The following is a 20593-nucleotide window of genomic DNA, read 5'->3' as shown; positions in this document are numbered from 1 at the left end:
GGTCTCCATGGCAACTGCAGAATCCTCAAGCACGCGCGGCTTTCATTCCCGCCATGGTCACCTGATGGGTCGAGGCTTGGGGGGAAAGCGCGCCAAAAAGTACCTCAAGGGCAGGAAGCCTCAAGGCGTTAAGCAGATGTCGTTTCCCATTTTTAATGATACGTGGCTAGTCTCAGAAGAGTGGAAAAAAAGTACGTTTACACATATTGATAAGTTTCGTTTCTTTTACAGCCATAAAGTTTCTAAATGAGCTATCAGGAAGAGAAGAACCGACGTCTTTTCTCATCTTGAAGACAAAACGGTTGAGGTACTTCATTCATACAACATATTTACACTGGTTTCGCTTATCAGAAAATATCTCGCTAATATTCCAAGCCTTTATATCCATCACACAGTTGAAAATAGAAGATAATTTGCTTTACATTGCACAAAAATTGTACACATACATTCATACATAATAGTACACAGGTTTATTATTTGGTGGCGCAAAAATATGCCCAAGAACTCATTTTCTGGCCATGAACCACTATTTAAAACTATGGCAGCTTTAGCAAAAGGACACATTCGATTTCTTAACTGCAGGATAAAGTACAGCCCTTTTCAGGTGAAAGTGTGCTACTACAAATTACTCAAATACTGATAGCACACATACATCTCCCAGAGGTCAATTTGATGTGTGTTTACATCTGGAAGATGTATTTTTTACGTTGTTTGGTCATCTGCAATACATCTATAAGACTTTTCCTCTTGGATGTCAATAAGACATTCAGCAGACGTCTTTGAGACGTTTATGATTTAGAATGTTGGTAAATCTGATCTTTTTAAGATCTTTAGCAGATGTTAATTAGAATGTGATGCTTTACAGATGCAAATATCTAAAACAGACATCTCGGAGATGTGTGCAAGGGTACAGTACATTAAATATAAAATAGGTGTGGATTAAGAAAATGGAACTGATCCCTTTCCTCAGGTACTCTTCAATTCTAAGCAAGTGCCTTAACATTGCCACAACGCATTTCATTAAATTAGATTAAATGTAATCAAATTCATACACGATTTCTTTTATTTTTTATTATACTGTTATATTTAATTCAATTATGCTTTTGCATTTCTATTACAATCTCATGGACCCCCTGTAGTTCCATCAGGAACCACTAGGGGTTTGATCAAACTTTCATTGGCCTGAATTGTTTTATAGTACAGTTGAAAGCAACTCCCACCCACTCATGCAGACAGATTGCATTGACAGATTTCACTATACACATGCAACTCTTTCAAACAGGTAAGACACAGAATAACAGGTGTGATTGTCTCATAAAAAGATTTATTTTCTGCCTAAATGTACAAAGGCAAGTTACAGTATTGTATAAAAAAATGTAGCAATTTACACTTTACATAAGAGATCCCTAGGAAGAGAGAGTGAGACAGAGGCAGCGAGACAGTGAAGTAGGCAAGGAAAGAGCGAGTGATGCTTTACAAAGAGAAATGCATCCAAACACAAATGAACTGGTGTAAACATCTTTCTTTCAAGTACCGATGACAGACACCAAGCCGCTGCTCTCTGCTGATTTGGGGTGGGCGGGGCATGAGTAGTGGGACGGATTAAGGGAGGGGCCTAATTAGATTGGAAAATAGAAAATAAAAAGAGAAATCTCTCATCTCTTCCCATGAGGATCACCCAGGGCAGGCTATATTAGCACCGTCTGAGACAAATATGAACAAAGGTGTGAACTGTTAAAACCGGTTGCTTCATCTTTCTATGAGGTGAAAACTTACTAAAAAACAACATCATCATCATCAACAAAAAAGAACCCTCAAAAAATAAATTAAAACAATCAAGCGCTTTTTTCCCTCAACAATTATGAATCAAGTCACCAGACAGCACAGGTTTACTGGCTAAACAAGCAAAGACAGAACAATTAAAAGTGAGGTTATTACTCTATATAAAAATGCTGACACTCTTATTAGCATGTACTGCGCGGCGAGATGTTGCCTTTTGTCGCCGAGACCAGTGCTGCAGTACAATCTGTTAGAATTGTTATTGTTTGCGTTTTGAGTTTAGGTAGCGAAAACAGGACCTAAATAAGCATATAACATGTTACGTTTTCCATCGCCACTTTGAAAGGATACAAAAAAAAAAAAAAAATGGTTCTGGCCTGAGCCTTTCCTGCAACAAAATAAAACTAGAATTGTGCACACATGAGGCCTCATTTACATAAGTTTTAGTTCAAAACAGACAAGGGGAGGCTTGAAATTAGCATTCTTAACAAAGGAGAAAAGAACCCACCCTACAGATATTAAATATTTGCTGATTTCCTGTGTTCCTTTGCTGATTTGTAGGTTAAATAAGGGCAATGAATTGGTGCTGTTCACTACAGACTATACTTAGTCATCGCACAAAAAGGCGGAAAACAAATTGTCATGTTTAACATGGGAGGAAAAGCTGCCTCCTCACTATAAATTATTTAGTATTTTGAAAAATGCATTCTTCCCTGTGGCTTTCCATAATCAAGTTTTCCAGAATAGAGCTGAGAACAATGAACATGCCAAAATGATTTCAAAGGCTCAGATTTTAAATATGCTCTCCTGAGAGTTTCATATTCAGACAATAACTGCAAAATGAAGAACTGGAAAAACCAGCAACAGATAGCACCGGACTCTTGTTGTAAATTCCTCCCCATTTTGTCTTTGTTCCTGACATTGGCTATATATTCGAAAGGGGTGCAGACTAAAAATCCCATGACGGTATTACAAACAGTAACACAAAGAGTAAACCGCAGTAAGATGTGCTTCTACAAAGTTTAGAGCGGAGTGGGACTGACTTGCTGTTGAAGAGGAGGGGTAGAAAAAGTAGAAAAAAAACACTTCCAATATAAAGCTGTTATACCAGCTACATGTTGAAAATATGTCAACAATGGTAGAAAAAAAGGCTAAAAGACCAAAAAAAAAAAAAAAAAAAAAAAAAAAGAGATAGTAAGAAAATCAGATAGCATCCAACAACCTTTTTTAAAATAATTCCTTTTGTACAATATATACAAAGCACATAGTGAGGGAGAAGAGGAAGGACGCCTGCACATGTCGCTTTGCTCTCTGTTTGGGTTAATGCTTTTACCGACTGCTGAATTACACCATGCAGACAAACAGAAGAAAGTGAGGGAACGTTCGAAAGCCTCTTTTAAATCCTGGATTTCCAACAGCAGCAGGCAGAGCGTATGTTTCCAGCCACAGTCTTCCTTGTCTGGTGAGTCTGTGGATCAGTTCGGGCCGACCCAAGTTTGAAGTCCAGACAGTGGTTGCTGGCTCTACGCCTCTCTTGGGGTTATCAGATCGCTGTAAGCATTGAAGATCTGCCATCGGACTTCACTCATGCAGTCTAGCACGAGATTAGCAAGCAGCATATCAATGTATCCATGAGTAAAGAGTTCAGTTTGTGACCAGACAAACACAGTTCTGTACAGTCTGGTAACTCCATTGGCAAACAAACATATTGTGCCCCAATTGACTGTCAAATCACAAGAGCTGGGCTTGGGAAGAGCAGCTAGCCCTGTGTACAACGTTAATGCTGCAATACAGGCCAGAAAAACCTCCAATTCCTTGAGTCCAGTTTGGAATTCAAAGTTGTCGCCAATGGGAACACTTAATCTCCGAGAGCAGCCGATGTCTCATCTTCCCTTCACAACCCGGACAATCCAACTGTCAGAAGTCCATACGGAAGTGAAACACAGGCCATTGCTGAACCAACCAATAACAACACATTTCCTTGTCCTGGTTAGAAAAAAAAATCTGCTGCTTTTGACTTGCACAGCAAAATGTCCAATGACTCTAGGCGACATGTTCATTATCCACAGTTGAAAATGAAAAGCAATAAAAGGACATAAAATAAGAAAAATTAACATTGAAGACGGCGGAAGTGCGTTTTAAAACAAATGCCTTTAAAAAACAACAACAAAAAAACAGATGATTCAGTCTACCAGAGATCAAGAATGTGGACACGATGGTGTCGCAATAGTAAATGTTTACTGCCCTGAATGATCTGAGTGAAGAAATCAAGTCTTATCCACTTGCATAGTCCACAGACAGAGTGCGAGGGATTATGTATATGTAGAAATCTGAAAAGTGACAGCCAATATGCTGGCATCCTTCTCTCAATAAAAAAAACAAAAACAAACAACATAGTAATCCTCAGGGCTCTAGAGCAGCAGTCCAGAACAGTAGCACTTCATGCTTTCCATAAAGGCCCACGCTTTAGCACAACAATGTAGTGACTTCCAGAATGTCTTTGTTTCCGGGTTCATTCGAGATTTCCCACACTCTGTAGGTCCATGTTTCAGAGAGCTTGCACATCATGAGGTTCTCTGCAGACAGGCCGTGTCTCCTCTCTCCTGAGTATGTAGTCAGCAGCACAGAGAGGTGGGCACCTGGACGTGCGCTTCCAGAGGCAGGCGGAGGTGGGGTGGAGTTGGACGATTACGAGGCTGGGCATCCACTTTCTTTCTCCGACGATGGTGGTCAAAGATGCCGGGAAATCCGGGAAACCAAAAATAAATCAGGAACATCATTGATCTGATGTCGTAACAAGCTCCACACTATGTCCTCATGTGAACCAGTCACATGTCTGCAGAAAAACAGCCAGTCACTTCTCTCTAGAGGGGCAATGAGAATAAATCTGATTAGAAAATCTTATTTGAAGGGTTTCTGAAAATACTAATTTTAATGATGGACAGCATGTAAGTATTCTGTCTACTTTGCATTATACATGAAAAAGAGCTTTTGACCACTAGAGGACAGCAAAGACTGCAGCACTACACAACATAACACGGGACCTTCATTACAAAACTCTGAGAAAATCAGTCAAGACCATAACACAATGTCTAAGATGAAATGTGAATAGCTTTTTTGTTTTTAAGATGAACAAACTTACCATTCTCACCTCCGTGCTGGGGGGTACAGTGAGGGGGCAGAGGCTTGTTGACTGGCAACAATAGCTGAAGAGGAGATACCTGTGAGATGGAGAAACACCTTAATTATGTATCAGCGAACCCAAAACAGACTACTTGCAAAAGAGTCTGTTTCAAGGTGAAACTTTGCACCCTTAGCATCTTCACTCAAAAAAACCCAAACTAAACATGTAAAAGAAGCATGACTAATTCCCAGATTACAACACAGAAGATCCCTATTAGTAATGATATTTCATTGCTTAACTCACCTGTAGCATAGGACAAGTCATACTGTCCTGGGAGTAGTGGGTAACCCAGGTGATGGTGAGAGGGCATGATTCGGTGAGAGGGCGAAGATCTTGGACGTTCGTTATCTCTCTCCCTCTCACTCCCACTTCGATCTCTTTCATGGGGTGTCCTTTCACCCACCGTGGGCGATTTGCTCTTGTAATGGCTAGCATGCTGATGCAGGATGTCCAAGGCTTTGGACTCAGATGCAGACTTGCCACTCACTGTAGGACTGGCACGAGCCTTCTCGCCCTCATCACCAGGGGGCATTTTACTGCCATACGGGGAAAAAGAGTATCCTGGCGACAGGTACGACGCTAAGAGAAGAGATGACATTGGTGTTGATTGTGAACATTTTATATATCAGCGTTTTGGCAATCAGTAAATTAAATATATTTTTTATTTAAAATTGTGTGCAATTCCTCAAAAGGGTTAAACAATGCACTCTGAAGTCTGAAGTATTCTTCTTTTTTTCTGTGTGCCACTCTTGCATGGTCAAGCTCCAAGCCATTCAAAGTATACTTTTTTAACCACGAACCAGTACTGATGCATTTGAAGCATGTGCACTATGACTGCTTTGTGTTGCTCTTTTAGTACAGTCAACTCCAGGCGCATATGCAGGAAATGTGCTTCAGAGCATGTGAGTGGAGCTGGAGTGGAGCAATCAGAATTTCACCAGAGCGAGGAGCACATCTCACAAGATTGCGCTCAGCCCCACTCCGGCTGCTCTTGAGTTATTAGAAGAAACTGACTGGAATACAAGGCAAAATACAACAGACCTGGTGACATTAGCGAGTCAGTAAACCTAGATTACACTCTTGAAATTAAATATATAGACAATCTGTTCACATAATGTTATTTACATTATCCAGAAAATGTGTTATGAAATGCGAGTCTCAAATTTTTTATACAAATTATTTGTATCACACTTTGTTAAAGAGGGTTGACTAAATACTACGCAAGTTGAACATCTATCAGAGGCTACAACTATAGAGGAAGCACAATGAATCTCATATCAAACATAGGCTATTTATTCTTACTGAGTGAATCAAATGATAATCAACATATTCAACAGGCAACTAAATGAGCGATTGCACGAGCCAATTTTTGAGCGGGGTGACTACTCGATCCACGCTGCTCACATGCTTTAAGCACATCAGACACGGACCGTCCATGTGTCTGGCAAAACAGGGCTGCACGCTGACAGTATGCGCATACTATGCGGATGAGAAAATCTCTATCACACGCACTATAAGCGAGACGTAGCAAGACACGGAATCCTAAAGTATACTTTGGCATTAGTACCCACACAATGTACTTACGAGGGTAATTCTGCATCATCACCCTGTATCCCGGATGACTGGGGTCATAGCCCTGGCTATAGGGGTATCCATGCATGTAGGACATATATGACTGGTGCTGCGGCAGAGGTGAGGAGAACTGCATATGTGCTCGTGGGTCTTTGCTGACTCCTCTATGCTCCTCTGAGGCCGATGAGGTTCGTGGCTCTGCCCCTTCCCTGCTTTCCTCTTTAGAGGGAATGTCTTTAGGACGTGGCCTTTCATCTTTGCCCTTCCTGTCTCTTTCGCGGTCTCTGTCCCGATCTCTGTCCCGTTCTCGCTCACGATCACGTTCTCTCTCCTCCTTCCACCTCTCATCATCTATCTGTTTCTGAGCATCGGGGTACTTGCTGGGGTACACATAGGGCCACAGTCGAGAGTCCGGCTCCTGGAAAGGAGAGTGGAATTTGAAATGCCCATTATGGCAAAAAAACTAAAATGTGAGTGATTTTATATCTATATAATAAAAATGTCTCTTATGTGAGTTTACATTTCTCAATAGAGCCATAAAGGTTAAAATTGTAATTAAAAATATTAGCCTCTACAACTGGATTTGCAAAAGGAAAGAAAGTTCAAGCAGTGCCTGAAGCATCTTAATTTCCATACCTGTCTATACATGTACATGGCCTGCTCCATAGCCGACCTTCCAGAATCTAGGCCTAGTTTCTGCTCATCCTTTCCATGATGTCCTGCTTCACTTAGCTTCATTTTTAAACCCTCACCCTGCTGGGTCTGCCCCTTGCCATCTTCCCCTTTAGGGATAATGACTGACTTGCCTGGATCTGTGGGATCTTTGGGCTTGCCTTGTGGGGAGGGCTTGCCCAAGTCTGAGAGGCTTGGAGCCTTAGACAAGGTAGGGGGAACTGAAGCTTTCTGCTTCCATTCTTCAGACTTCATAGTGGCTTCCCTGTCCTTCTGAGCAGCCTCTGACTTCTTCTCAACAACACGATGCTGTTCGGCTGCTTGTCGCTGCCGGTCCTCACACTGTTGTCTGTAAGCAGGGTTTGTGCTCATCAGGTGGTTATGGTAGGCCTGATCTGGGGAATAGCCATAGGGAGATACATAGGCATACTGATTGTAATAAAGGGGCTGCATGAACATGCTAGAACGTTGCTGAATGACTGAAGGCTGCTGTTGCTGCTGAGAGGATGAACCTATGTCTGGCTTTCGATCTTCAGGTTGTTCCAATTTGCTCTTGTCGTTCCCTGGTTCTTCCTCTTTCTTCACTTTTACTGCACCATCTTGCAACGATGTGGCAGTGTTTGAGACTCCTGGACTGGGGTTTGGGTTTCCATAATTGGGCGAGTAGTAGGCTTCATAACCTGGGAAATAAGAGGAGTCTTTATTTGGTGGTTGGGGTGGGAACAAGGATTTCTTGGCACCTTCACGAACAGCCTGATCCTCAGACTTGACCTTCACACCCTCCACTTTGCCCTCACCATCCTCCCCAGCATCAGAGATGTCAGAGTATGCTGGGCTGTTGGTCTTCACAGAAGAGTTGTCTGCCCCATTTTGGGTTACCACATGAAGTGGAGTGAGAGGTTGTGCCATTCCACCACTTTCTATCCGACTGGCTACACCAATGGATGGACTGGGAGAATTGTCAGAAAAGCTGTAGATTTTGTCTGCCTCTGCTTTCATGCTGGCTAGCCGACTCTGATGAGGGTCTGTGGAACCATTTAACAGCCCCTCACTCTTGCTACCTTGGTCTGAGCTCTCAGAATATGGGCTCTTACCTTCTTCAGGTTTCCCTCCTTTTCCAGGGGCTTTTGGACTGTCTCCTTCCTTACCACCCTCTTTCTTTTTCTTTTCTTTCTTCTTCTTGTCCTTAGAGCCGCTCAAGGCTGGGTTCACTGTCGGGTCTCCCATTACTGCTGGTTTGGGTTGAATAGTTTTTAGTTGGGGGCTTTTGCTAATGGACTGGACCACAGAGCCCATACTAGAGGAGGATCCAGAATTGGGGGCAGGAAATCCAGCTGTTGGTAAGCCATACAACTGTTGTGGTGGTAAGGAGGGAACAAGGGGCCTTGCTGACTTAGTTCCCTTCTGAGCAAGCTTGTCTGCCTTAGTACCACTGCCAGACTTCTTGGCTTTATCCAAGCCTTTTTTATCATCAATGCCATCATTGCTCGTCTCATCTGTAAGACAGGGGCCATCTTCACAGCCATCCATAGGCACACCAGAATCATGCTCAGCATCTAGTTTCTTCTTGCCAGGCTGCTTGGAGCTGAATCTGCCTGACGAGGGTGATGAGCTCTGCGCATCAAATCCTCTGCCTTTGGGGGTGATCGACCGTGCTGGAGACGCACAGCCCTTCTGGGAAATGGATGCACCATTGCAACTGCCTGGCTCTGGGTGCAAAGTGGAGTCCTCACCATATTCACTATCGCCATCTATGTCTAGCTTGATGTCATCGTCATTGTGAGCACGAGCCTGGTGATATTTCAAGCCGTTAATGTGCTTGTACTTCTTGTTGCAGTTGGGATGTGGACAGTCAATGAGCACTGGTGAGGGGCAGTTGCGGTCCAAAGAAGGGGGAAATGGGTCTGCTTTGATGTTGGAGAGGGGAAGAATAGGGTGAGGTATTCCACTGTTCAAACTGGTCCGCATACGTTTGCTACCCTTTGTGTCCTCTGAACTGGAATTGGGCTCCATGTCTGAGGCAGGTTTGTTCTTGCGTTTGTTAGCAGATGATGGGCTAGCCTTTACATCCTCAGTATTACTGTTTGGTGGGGTGCGACGTTCAGAGGAATTCTGACTACCCCGTCGACCCTTACTGTTGGACGCAGCTCGTGTCTTGCTGTTGTTGCTGCCTTTATTATCAGAAGAGTTGCTGTTCTCATTGACTGGCGTGTTGCTATTGGGCCTCATTCTCTTACCCCGCCCACGACTGTTCCTCATCTCCAAGTCACTTGTGGGTGACTCACAAAACCTGGAGAAAACAGCAAATAGGGAAAATTAATTCCTAATGTGTTTAGATTCTGAATAAAAAAAAAGAACTGTTCCAAAGATAGATTACATTCTGAATCATCAATCAGCATGACTCATAAATAAATGCCTGAACTACGATGCACCTCACTGAGCTCTGCATCACCTTGGTCTAATGATGGACTATACACTTAAAATGGAATACATAGACAAACAATTAATTGCCAACAAAAGAACAGCCAACTAACAAAGGACAATGCATCTATGTGAACTGCTGCAGTTAATCCAGGATGAACTTCAAAGACATTAGTCATTAATCTTACAGTTCATACAAAATCTTTGTTTAAACACTGGCCCTTAACACTTACTTAGTTTACCAATTTTAAACCATGACTTGCACTGCACATAAGTAACTAATATTGGCATTATATTCATGTTGTTTAGTCAGAGGTGAACTTGCCCCCACAGTGAGTCTGGTTTCTCCCAAGGTTATTTTTCTCCATTAACCCATTAACTCCATTAATCTTATTGAGTTTTGTGTTCCTTGCCACAGTCACCTTCAGCTTACTCCCTGGGGTTCTAAATACAATTATTATTTAATTATTTATTTTTATACACAATTTACAATCATATTTCATCAAACTATACAATGATGACTCTGACACTTTATAGATATTACAGTTTCATTTTTGGTTAATGCATGATCTTCTGTAAAGCTGCTTTGAAATGATGTGTGATGTGAAAAGCGCTATACAAATAAAAATTACTTGACTTTCACCCCCCCCCCCCCAAAAAAAAACTCTAAATTATCTGTATACCACAAAGAGTGCTAACAGTGCTCCAGAAATTCTCTTGGATGATAGATTGCTTCTCCTGAATCATGCATTGCCAATTGGATGCCATAAGTGCCTCACCAGTGGGCCCAGGAGAGCCAGCCACTTGCTGTGCGTTTTTATCCTCCCATTAACCATGACCTCGACAGCAAAGCTTGTTCTGATGAATGACACACAGTGGCACTCTGCTGCAGGATTAAGTGAGGATGACCTGGCTGCTGATTAGATGTAGTGTGATAACATCCAACAGATAAAGCACAGGCTTAGAGTAGGGCTGGGCGATATGGACCAAAAATCATATCTCGGTATTTTTAGGCGATATATCTCTCTGTATTTACTATGAAGTGGACTAAATGTTCAGTTGTAAGTCAAAGTCACATGTGAGATGGTAAATGAAGCTTGCAATGCGCTTTGTTTCGGGGCAGAAGACTTTTCGGGCTGCGAAGGCTTCGCGGCCGGGTTTGCAGCAGCAGCACGAAGTTCAACACATACTGCAGTTTATGGCGCTGTTGTAAATGGTGGAAGAGAATTGAAGTGCTTTCACTTTTGGATGCAACCTGTTTATGGCATTCTGTACAGATGACATTCAGGGCTCGACATTGAGCATTGTGATGTGCTTGTCCTTCAGACAAGTGAATTGGTCATTCAATTTTCCGAGTAAAAAAAGTTACTTGTCCAGAGAGAAAAAAAGGACATGCATTGGTTACATCCTCAAGTAATGAGCTTCTGTTATATGTTTTCTAAAATTACAACATGGCCAACCTAATAGTATTATACCTATGCAATCAACTAGATTCTCTGGGACAGAAATGTAAACTGCACTGGGTAGGGAAGGTTATTTTATGTTACATGTACGCACGGTAGTCAAATAAAGAAAGCATCCATCACCATCATTTACAGCAGGGGTGCTCACAATTCTATGGACTAAGATATACTTTTCCATCATGTTATTGCAGCTAGACCTACCATACACAATATATACATTTATCACAATACCAAAATGTCTGCAGTTTTTAGTGAAATGTTCTCAAGTTATTATTCAAGAGTAGTAAACAGTCAGTAATAAAATAACAAAAGAAATAAAATTAAGAAAACTTTTTAACAGCTTTTAAAAACAATTAACAGTATTAAGTATTCAATTAAACATACAGAATTAATTTGACAAACTACTACCGGTCTTCCCTGTATGAATAATACTTTAATACTTTTATACTAGAGCTATACAAGTAACGTTATCCAGCCAAGAGCAGTGAGTGGTTTTGTCTTTTTCTTATTTTTATTTTATTTTTTATTTTCTCCCCAATTTGGATTGTCCAATTCTCAATGCGCTCTAAGTCCTCGTGGTGGAGTAGTGACGTAGTGTTGAGCCGCGTTACCACGGAGACCTAGTGCGTGTGGAGGCTTCATGCTATTCTCTGCGTCATCCACGCACAAATCACCACGCACCCCACCGAAAGCGAGAACCACATTATAGCGACCACGAGGAGGTTACCCCATGTGACTCTACCCTCCCTAGCAACTGGGCCAATTTGATTGCTTAGGAGACCTGGCTGGAGTCACTCATCACGCCCTGGATTCGAACTTTTAACTCCAGGTGTGATAGTCAGTGTCTTTACTGGCTGAGCTACCCAGACACCCTTTTCCTTGTTATTGTTGTTTGATTAATATTAAGGATAAACTAGACAGCGGCAGGTCTATTAGGTTACATTTAAATTGACAAGTCCTATATTTTGATACAAATCAGCTTTTCCCCCAATGTTTACATTCACTTCAGACATCACTCTCCGTGTTTACATGAACACCTCACCAAGACGGGCATTTTGGCAGAATTTTGAAATGTTTTGGACCGCTCAGGCGCAAGCATTCTCCGAACACACGCACATGTAAAGTACGCCGCACACACACAAGCTGCCTGTCAGTCAAACATCTGATCTTTTAAATCCAAGCCATCTCCAAATAATTGAACCATTGTTTTTATTTTTACTAACCAGGTCTTCTTTGGCAGTGTGAACCGGTGCTGTGTCTCCCTCCATGTTGCAGGAGAACTTGTGAGCGAGTGGGGCCGGGTTTGCGCACAGACGCTAAGGGAAAGTGGGGGCGGTTTTGCTCGGAGTGTGTGAGAGAGGAGAGATGCAATCACGGCAAGGCTTTACGGAAGAAATGGGTTATGTAACGCAACATCAAACTATATCAATATAAACAGTATTGTCTCATCCTATATCTCGTTTGAAGATATATCGATATACCTTAAAAAGCCTATATACCGCCCAGCCCTAGCTCAGAGGCAGAAGCACTCAGGGTGTTCAATCAAAGCACAGGCATAAAACCATAGTAAAACAAAGTCATTACGGAAGCTGCCTCTGGGCCCCTCAATCCACACAACTTAAAGAGTGAGTTGAGATTTCTAAGGACCAGCAGAATGACAGGACTTAAAAGTGTGTATAACATTAAAAGCTTGTGAAATATTTCACATGGGGAAAAACTGTGTAAGATAAAGATGTGCATTAAAACTACTTGAGTAAAAATCACGTAATTAATGTTTTAATGATTGATTAGTGTTACTTCTGAGTACTCAAGTACTTTTGCTCAACACTAATCTGTTTAACAGGGATAAACAGTCTGATAGAGGCTTTTGCAATGGTGATGGTAAAAAGTAAAAAAAAAAAAAAAAAAAAAAAAAAAAAATCGGCATTACATTTGCATTCACCATTATTACTTTAACCTGTTCCAAGGACTTCATATTATGTGACTCTGAATGGAATGCTCAGAACATTCGGAAGAAATGCTACCACATGACTCCACTGCATCGTCTTTATTGGCGCCCTCCCAAGGGGCTAATGCTGTGTTAGTAATGTTTGCATGCAGCCTCTTGCAGCCAGTAGATAAAGTGCACCGTGGAAATACAGCCTTTTCTGGAGCAGTCCAATTAGAAATCACAAGCTGCCTCCTGAGACCAAGTCCCTTAAAAGTACATAACGTTATGTACAGAAAATAACTTGTAACATGCAGTGCTGGTATCTGACCTTGTGCAGGATATAGCCTGTAAAAACATAGCTAAGTTTTGCAGTACCTGTTCCATAAAAGGCATTTAAAAGGTTAAAAAAATATATGTTTTTGAGTCTCTTTTTCACCTTAACATACATCATAGCCTTATGCCATAATAGCCAAAATTTTGGGGTCAGGCAGGGAGATCATGGCACTAGGACAAGGCAGAATCGTGGCTGAGATACTGGTTCATAATAGACTACTGCTGCTTTCAATCAATGAAAGAGGAGAAGAAAAGAAGGGGGAAAAAATCAATTCCTCCATGACGTTGCATTTCAAAAGGTGGATGTCAGCAGGGGAGAGCGTTTTGAGACATTACCATCCGATGTTTCCTTCATTATTGCAACGGCAGCACACAAAAGCCCAGAGGAGATGAGGGGTTTGGCAGGAGTGCAGCAGCCAGTATAAATTCAAACAGATCTGTTTTCTCTTACTTCTATTTTTAAAAAATGAGCTCCTAAACACTCCTTTGCATTTTCAATTTAATCTGTTTGTTTGGCTAAACTGTGCCACATTCCAAAATGCATTGGTTTTATAGCAATACAAACATTTGAACGGGTAAATTTAATGTAAAACCTAGCTTTGGGTTCCCTGTTCTGAATATTTTAGGACTGTTGTCTTACGGGGGCCTGGGTAGCTCAGCGAGTATTGACGCTAACCTTGACCCCTGGAGTCGCGAGTTCGAATCCAGGACGTGCTGAGTGACTCCAGCCAGGTCTCCTAAGCAACCAAATTGGCCCGGTTGCTAGGGAGGGTAGAGTCACATGGGGTAACCTCCTCGTGGTCGCTATAATGTGGTTCTCGCTCTCAGTGGGGCGCGTGGTGAGTTGTGCGTGGATGCTGCGGAGAATAGCGTGAAGCCTCCACATGCACTATGTCTCCGCGGTAACGCGCTCAACAAGCCACGTGATAAGATGCGCGGATTGACGGTCTCAGACACGGAGGCAACTGAGATTCGTCCTCCACCACCCGGATTGAGGCGAGTCACTACGCCACCATGAGGACTTAGAGCGCATTGGGAATTGGGCATCCTAAAAAAAAAAAGGACAATTGTCTTACCGTGGGGGCGCCCAGTCATGTCGAGTGCAGTCTAAAAGGGTGCCCACATAGGTTTTGTTCCTCCAAGTAACATTTACAACCAGCATACCTGCAGGACAGGAAACAAAGACAGGAAATAAGATGTCAGCAACTGAAGCAGTATTTATTACATGGGTCATTAACATAAAAGGTTGTCCGAGATGATCTTTTAAACATCTAGTTTAAAACACATGTATCAAGTTTGGACACATATACTGTAATACTTGTGTCCATGTTACATTTTTGGAAAAAAAACAACAACATTTATTACATTTTCTACAATAATTTTAATGACTTAATGGATAAAAGTTTTTTAAAACAAAATAGTTTCACTGCATATATTTTTTAAGGGAATAACAGTCAAATAATATTCTGTACTACTCAAGCCAACATTTCTTTTTTCGAGAAATTCAGCTTTTAATCTTTTTTCTCAAGACAGTTACAGAGAAATTTTATATGTTAAGCCCCAGAAAAAATATTGAAATATAATTTAAAACATGTTCACCATAGTAGAGATGTATTCAAGTAATAGTTTTGTGTGAATTGCATTTTTAATGTATTCTTAAATGTGTTTAAGCATTTAAGCATTAGCAGTTGGTTCATTGTTTTATGGCAAGGCAAAAAAGATAAATAAGCCCAGTGTACCTGTGCCAAAAAGCACTCAAGATCCGATATTACATTCCATAGCACAGATGTCCAAATCTGGACTTGGAGCCCATTTCTCCATTAGCACTGAACACCTCTAGAATAAAAACAACTGGAACAGTGGGGTGCACAAAAAGCTATCAGTATGCAGTGGAAAGTAAGGGACAGAGAAGGAAAGAAGGGGGTTGGGGGAAACTCAGTCAGCCTGTGTCCTCCATCTGACATTGCTGCAAAAAGCAGGAACTCGTTTATAAGTATATAAAGGAGTCATCTGGGTACACAGTGCCCAGATATGTCAACCTCGGTTTTAGCTTCCTGCAGTTTGTGTACCATCTATCTGTCACTTGGCACAACAAAACCCCTAGACATGGAGATACCACAGTGCCAAAGAGTGACAGGAAATTAGCCTGCACTTACCCAGCCTCTTCTGTTGACACCAGGTGGCAGCAGCTATCATTTTTTTCAGAACTGAGTCCCAGGAAATGTCTTTACTCTTCATATGGCATACACCAAACAATTCCACCCCATGCATGACAATCATGCAACTGACCTTCCCGAACTCTCAACAACAATCTATGATGCTTTTGAGGGCAGCCCTTGCTTTCTCTCATTGTGATTGACAAAGCACAAGAGATATCTGTTTGATTTCAAGCTGCAAGGCGCTATTTGCAATGGGGCATCAATTGCCTGCTTTTAAAACAGCTTATCTATAGGTGCCAGGCAATAAAAATTTCACACCGCAGTTGACTGCAAAGGGAGATAAAACCCCTCCATGTGTTTTGTTCTGCCTTTCACGCTGCGTTTCCTTGACAACTGGCAACGGTGTGCAGCCACTGCAACTACGCTCATTCCATCTCAGTGACACAAGTGGGGAAATTAAGAATACTCTAATCATGTCTCCAAATGGGAAATGTTGATAGCTGGCCTTTTGTACAAGATGGAAAGAAATACCACTACATCAGCTAACAATTAGCATGACATCAGATCTAGTTGGAATGGCAATCATTACCACTAAATTAGACCCAGGACCACTGACGGGACAAGGTGAAAAGCAAAGTTAACCAACGTGCCGATTCATATGTCGTTCACCAAAACGTATAATGTTATTTTAGATGGCTTGTACGCATAGGCTTAATTCCAGAACCTCATAAAAAGGAAGCCATTATTGGAACCCGGCCTCATTAAAACACACTACTCAAACAATCAAGTATGGTATGGGCTGGGAAACAGGTGTGTACCAACTTTCCTGAAATAATACAGAGTATTATGACACAGGTGTGCCCGCCAGCCAAAAGGGAAAATACTAGGACGTACAAAGGATGTGTGTGTAACTTGCCTACCCTGCCATTGACCTCAATGTGTCAGCCAAAACTCTTAGTGAAACCTGAACCCTGGACGTCAGCTTTGAAGCGACATTTGTACCCTCCCACTGGAGACCTTACTGCAACCCACAGCAGACTTCTTCAATTTTTATAAGCTAAGAGAGAGCAAAGCCAACCGCTCACACAGCGTCTTGCTCTCTATGCTGTATAACTGCAGGTGTGGCTCCACCTGCACTTCTCCCGCATGGCTCATTTCCACAGTAGATTGTTAGTTCTGTAAACGTAAGCTTAGACCGGCAGATTCTTGATGTCTGTCAAACACAAACGTAACAAATCTTAAGGCTGGGGTATACTTAGTGTGCACGTTCCATCTCGCACGTTGTTGAGCGCTCAGCCTTTCAATGTATACTCTTTTGACGCATTCGATGCATGCGCATTACAGCTACTTTGTGATACTCTTTAGCACAGACAATAGTAGGTGCATGCGCTGATGACGTGCAAAGACGCGGAATGTCTGAGTGTCTAGAACAGGGGTCGGCAACCTTTTTGACATGGAGTGCCATTTTTTATTTTCCTGGTCAATGGCTGTGCCGATCATGAGGATGGATTACATCAAGATATAGATCGGAATTTCATATAAATAAAATAGACTACTCCTCTCTCGCCGTTGCTGGCATGCCAGTGATTACCCCTCCGCATGCCAGTGTTGGCACACCTGCCATAGGCTGCCAACCCCTGGTCTAGAGCCTGCTAATGAAGAAATCTGCATCGCATGCACTGTGCGCAACACATACCAGCATGCACAAAAGTGAAGAATACTTTTTAGCCCTCCGCACCCCAGGTCTTCATATATCCGTAATAAGTCACAGAAAATGACCTGACGATAATGTTAGCATTCTCACAGTTTTGGTCTCAGATTAAGACAATGCTGCTAATTGTGGAGATTAAGGCAAACGAGGTGCTGAGAATGGGTTGGAACAATGAGACGTAAAAAAATCCAACCTTGTTCCCATCTGCTCATGAAGCAGCCACTTATTCACTCCTGAAAGCCACCCAATCATTAACCAAGCTGCAACTCTCTCCCTCTCTCTGGGGAAGGGAGCCTCAGGCAGTTGGTTCCACTTATCTGGTGAATTCTTTCAACGTTACACATTTCCCTTCCCTCTATGCCAGTTAAACCAAATGCAATCTGCAATTCTGCAAATGGTTATCCACAGATCGACAAACTAGATGTCTTGCAATAAACCATTTTAATACTATAAACTCGTTCCTTTATCAAGACAAGCGGCACTAATACATGCTGTGCTACATTAGAGGGTTTGAGCTAATTCAATCTGACAAATTTACTGCAGCCATAGACAAGTTAAAACGGCATGTCATTGTTTGTTGATTTTGCAAGAGCTTGCCCAAACTCTCACCGTGCAACTCATAATCTGGTGAACTTGCTTAGTAAAGCCCTATTCTGAGAGCTGTTTATTGTGCTAGCTCTGGCTGTTTTCACCCCACTTGCTGTGTGAGGCTTTCAATGGCTGTTTTGCATACCTCTGGGCTGCTGTGCTGCCAAGAGAAGCAAATTGGTGTGCCAGACAAGTCCAAACTAAGACTTCAGACTCATTCTCAGAGCTAAGAGAAGAGCTTGCTGCCTCAGCAAGTCAGGAAACTGATACTAAAGAGCCCTGAATGATTAAAGGTAGTCGAGTTTTTTGCTTGTTTGTTTTTTGTCTTTTGTTTGAAGGGCAGGTACCACTTGTTAAATTGTACACATAACCGCAGGCACTTTATGTGCTTGCTTTACACATAACTATTCAGGGGAAGAAATAGCTTATGAAAAAAGATTAAAAAAATAAAGACTGTGGATGTTGATGTACAGAAAACAGCTTTATGCCACACCAGAGGAATCCCAGGGTAAAAGGGAATGAAAAAAAAAAAATAAAAAGCACGTTTCTTGAAGAGAAAAACAAATATGTTCTGTAATCCCTAGCCATGTTTTGGCAGCTTCTGCAAATTAAGCCCAACTGAGGGTAGTCTCTAGCCCTTTATGGGTTAAGGCCAAAGTATACATCGGTTTTCTGCGTGCTGCTACATTTCGTGCAGAGTGTGCATGATAAAGTAAACCCTAGCCTATTTAGTCTACAATCTAGCCTAAAAAGTCTAAAAGTAGCAATGCTACAAGCTTAAACTACATTTTCGGTAGCGTGACGAAACTACAATTTGTCAGCAAAATGAAACGGTTCAAATAAACAATTCACAGATTCACTTAAGCCCCTGTGCAAAAGTGAAATGTTTAGTAATATTAAGTAATTTTGTATAATTTACATTTACATAGCTACTTTAAGTTGTGAGTAGCTTGTAGCTTGGCAAGCTATGGTTTCGAATTAGATTCCCCAACACTGTTAGTCTAGAAGTAAACCCTGCTGGTGACTCGAGGAGTGGAAGTCTGCTCCCAAAGACCTGCTTTCGTACAAAGAGCAGTGCACTTGTCATCTTATATCCCGTTACCACCCAGCGCCCCTTGCCTTCAAACAATAAAGGGGTCACCGCCATTGCTATGGGCCCCGTTAGTTTCCCCCAACCTTTCCCCAATAGCCCCATCAAAGAGTATCCTATTGATAACAAAGAACTGACAAGCCCAACGGAGGAGGGGAAAAGCCCAGGGGTCCTCACCGCCTGGGTCACCAGTCTAATTTTTCCTCTGAAGAGTTTCATTAATGGGCAAGCATGGCTGTCCCGTTGGTGGGGGTCAAGGCTGCAGGGCCTGTTCTTTTTTAACTCGTCTTTTTCCATCGTCCCTTTTTCACTGGCTGAAGGTCAAATAGAAAGAAATAGAGTGGAAAAGGGCATCTATTTGATGGGATGAGACAAAGGCAAACTAACAAGTCACTCACAAGCGCAGGAATAAGGGTTAAGAGGTGTTTCAGAAGTTATTGTGTCCAGTTAAATTGGGATTAGCCCCGTTTTTAGGACACTGGTGAGAATGGGATGGATTATGGAAACAGGCAGAGATGAGGAGAAATTGTTAAATAGACAAGATGCCTGTATAGGCAAAGAAATACTCAATCTGAAATAAATGTACTCTTGCTAACATTTATATAAACACAAACACAAATCGGTCCACAGATCTACTCTGGTTTTTGCATAAGACAACAGGAGGAACATTCCGTGGTTCACACCAACCATCCATAAAAGCACTGAGGATTGAATCTGTTGTCAGAGACCTGATTTTTTTTATGAGGTTGTGATCCTTTGACTTGTTCGCTCGGGTGGCTGCCTCGACTGATTATCTGGGTCACATGACTGAGGTGAGCGGGTCTCCTGAGTGCGGGGAAGGGAGGGGACGTGGAGGGTCCTCCTTTTGTAACATCCACACTAGTGATTTAGCACAGCTGAGTAACTTGCGCTCTGCAGAGTTGTGAGAACGCTCCCATCCCCCCAGCTATACACTTTCTGCATTTCCCAGCAGCTTCCCTGAGGACAATGAAGGGTTGCCAGGTGGTGTTTATAAGCGAGAGGAATGGTATCCTGAAAGGTTGAACAGTACACAACAGTGATTCCTGTATAAATAATTGTTGCTGACGAATCTACAGTGGTAATGCAATACCACTGAAAAAAAAATCTCACATCAATAAAGGTTACGGTTTATGACTCCACTATCAGAAAGACACTGGTTAAAAATGCCATCAATGGAAGAGTGGCAAGGTGAAAAACACTGCTAACCCAGAAGAACATTAAGGCTTGTCAGAATTTTGCCAAAACACACCTTGATGACCCTCAAACCTTTTGGGAGAATGTTCTTTGGACTGATGAGTCAAAAGTGGAACTGTTTGGAAGACAGGGGTCCCATTACATCTGGCATAAATACCTACGGTCAAGCATGGTGATGGGAGTGTGATAGTGTGGGGATACTTTGCTGCTTCATGGCAACTTGCAATCATTGAGGGAAACATGAATTCTGCTCTCTACCAGAAAATCCTAAAGGAGAACGTCCGGTCATCAGTCCGTGATTTGAAGCTCAAGCGCAACTGGATTATGCAACAAGACAATGATCCAAAGCATAGGAGTAAGTCCACCTCTGAATGGCTCTAAAGAAGCTAAATTAAAGCTTTGGAGTGGCCTAGTCAAAGTCCTTGAACCTGATTGAGATGCTGTGGCAGGACCTTAAACGGGCAGTTCATGCACAA

At 42.2% G+C, this 20593-nt stretch overlaps 2 protein-coding genes across 3 annotated transcripts in view; both read right to left on the bottom strand.

The window, feature by feature from the left end:
- LOC127437102 (integrin alpha-11-like) overlaps positions 1-20593 on the bottom strand; it is a 563744-nt gene that overhangs the window by 105822 nt on the left and 437329 nt on the right. The gene's annotated exons all lie outside the window — the stretch shown is intronic.
- LOC127437101 (zinc finger protein 609-like) overlaps positions 1305-20593 on the bottom strand; it is a 128478-nt gene continuing 109189 nt past the window's right edge. For both annotated transcript variants that reach the window (XM_051691771.1, XM_051691772.1), the window contains 6 exons: positions 14431-14518; positions 7172-9497; positions 6548-6953; positions 5207-5542; positions 4922-5000; positions 1305-4643 (listed from right to left, as the gene is read on the bottom strand). In XM_051691771.1, the coding sequence (XP_051547731.1) occupies positions 4927-5000; positions 5207-5542; positions 6548-6953; positions 7172-9497; positions 14431-14518 (3230 nt within the window). In that variant the 3' untranslated portion in view covers positions 1305-4643; positions 4922-4926. The remainder of the gene's footprint in view (positions 4644-4921; positions 5001-5206; positions 5543-6547; positions 6954-7171; positions 9498-14430; positions 14519-20593) is intronic.

Source organism: Myxocyprinus asiaticus, chromosome 48 (assembly GCF_019703515.2).
Source record: "Myxocyprinus asiaticus isolate MX2 ecotype Aquarium Trade chromosome 48, UBuf_Myxa_2, whole genome shotgun sequence".
NCBI lineage: Eukaryota > Metazoa > Chordata > Actinopteri > Cypriniformes > Catostomidae > Myxocyprinus > Myxocyprinus asiaticus.
Note: the sequence above shows the minus strand (reverse complement) of the source record. Positions and strands in the feature narration are given on the sequence as shown.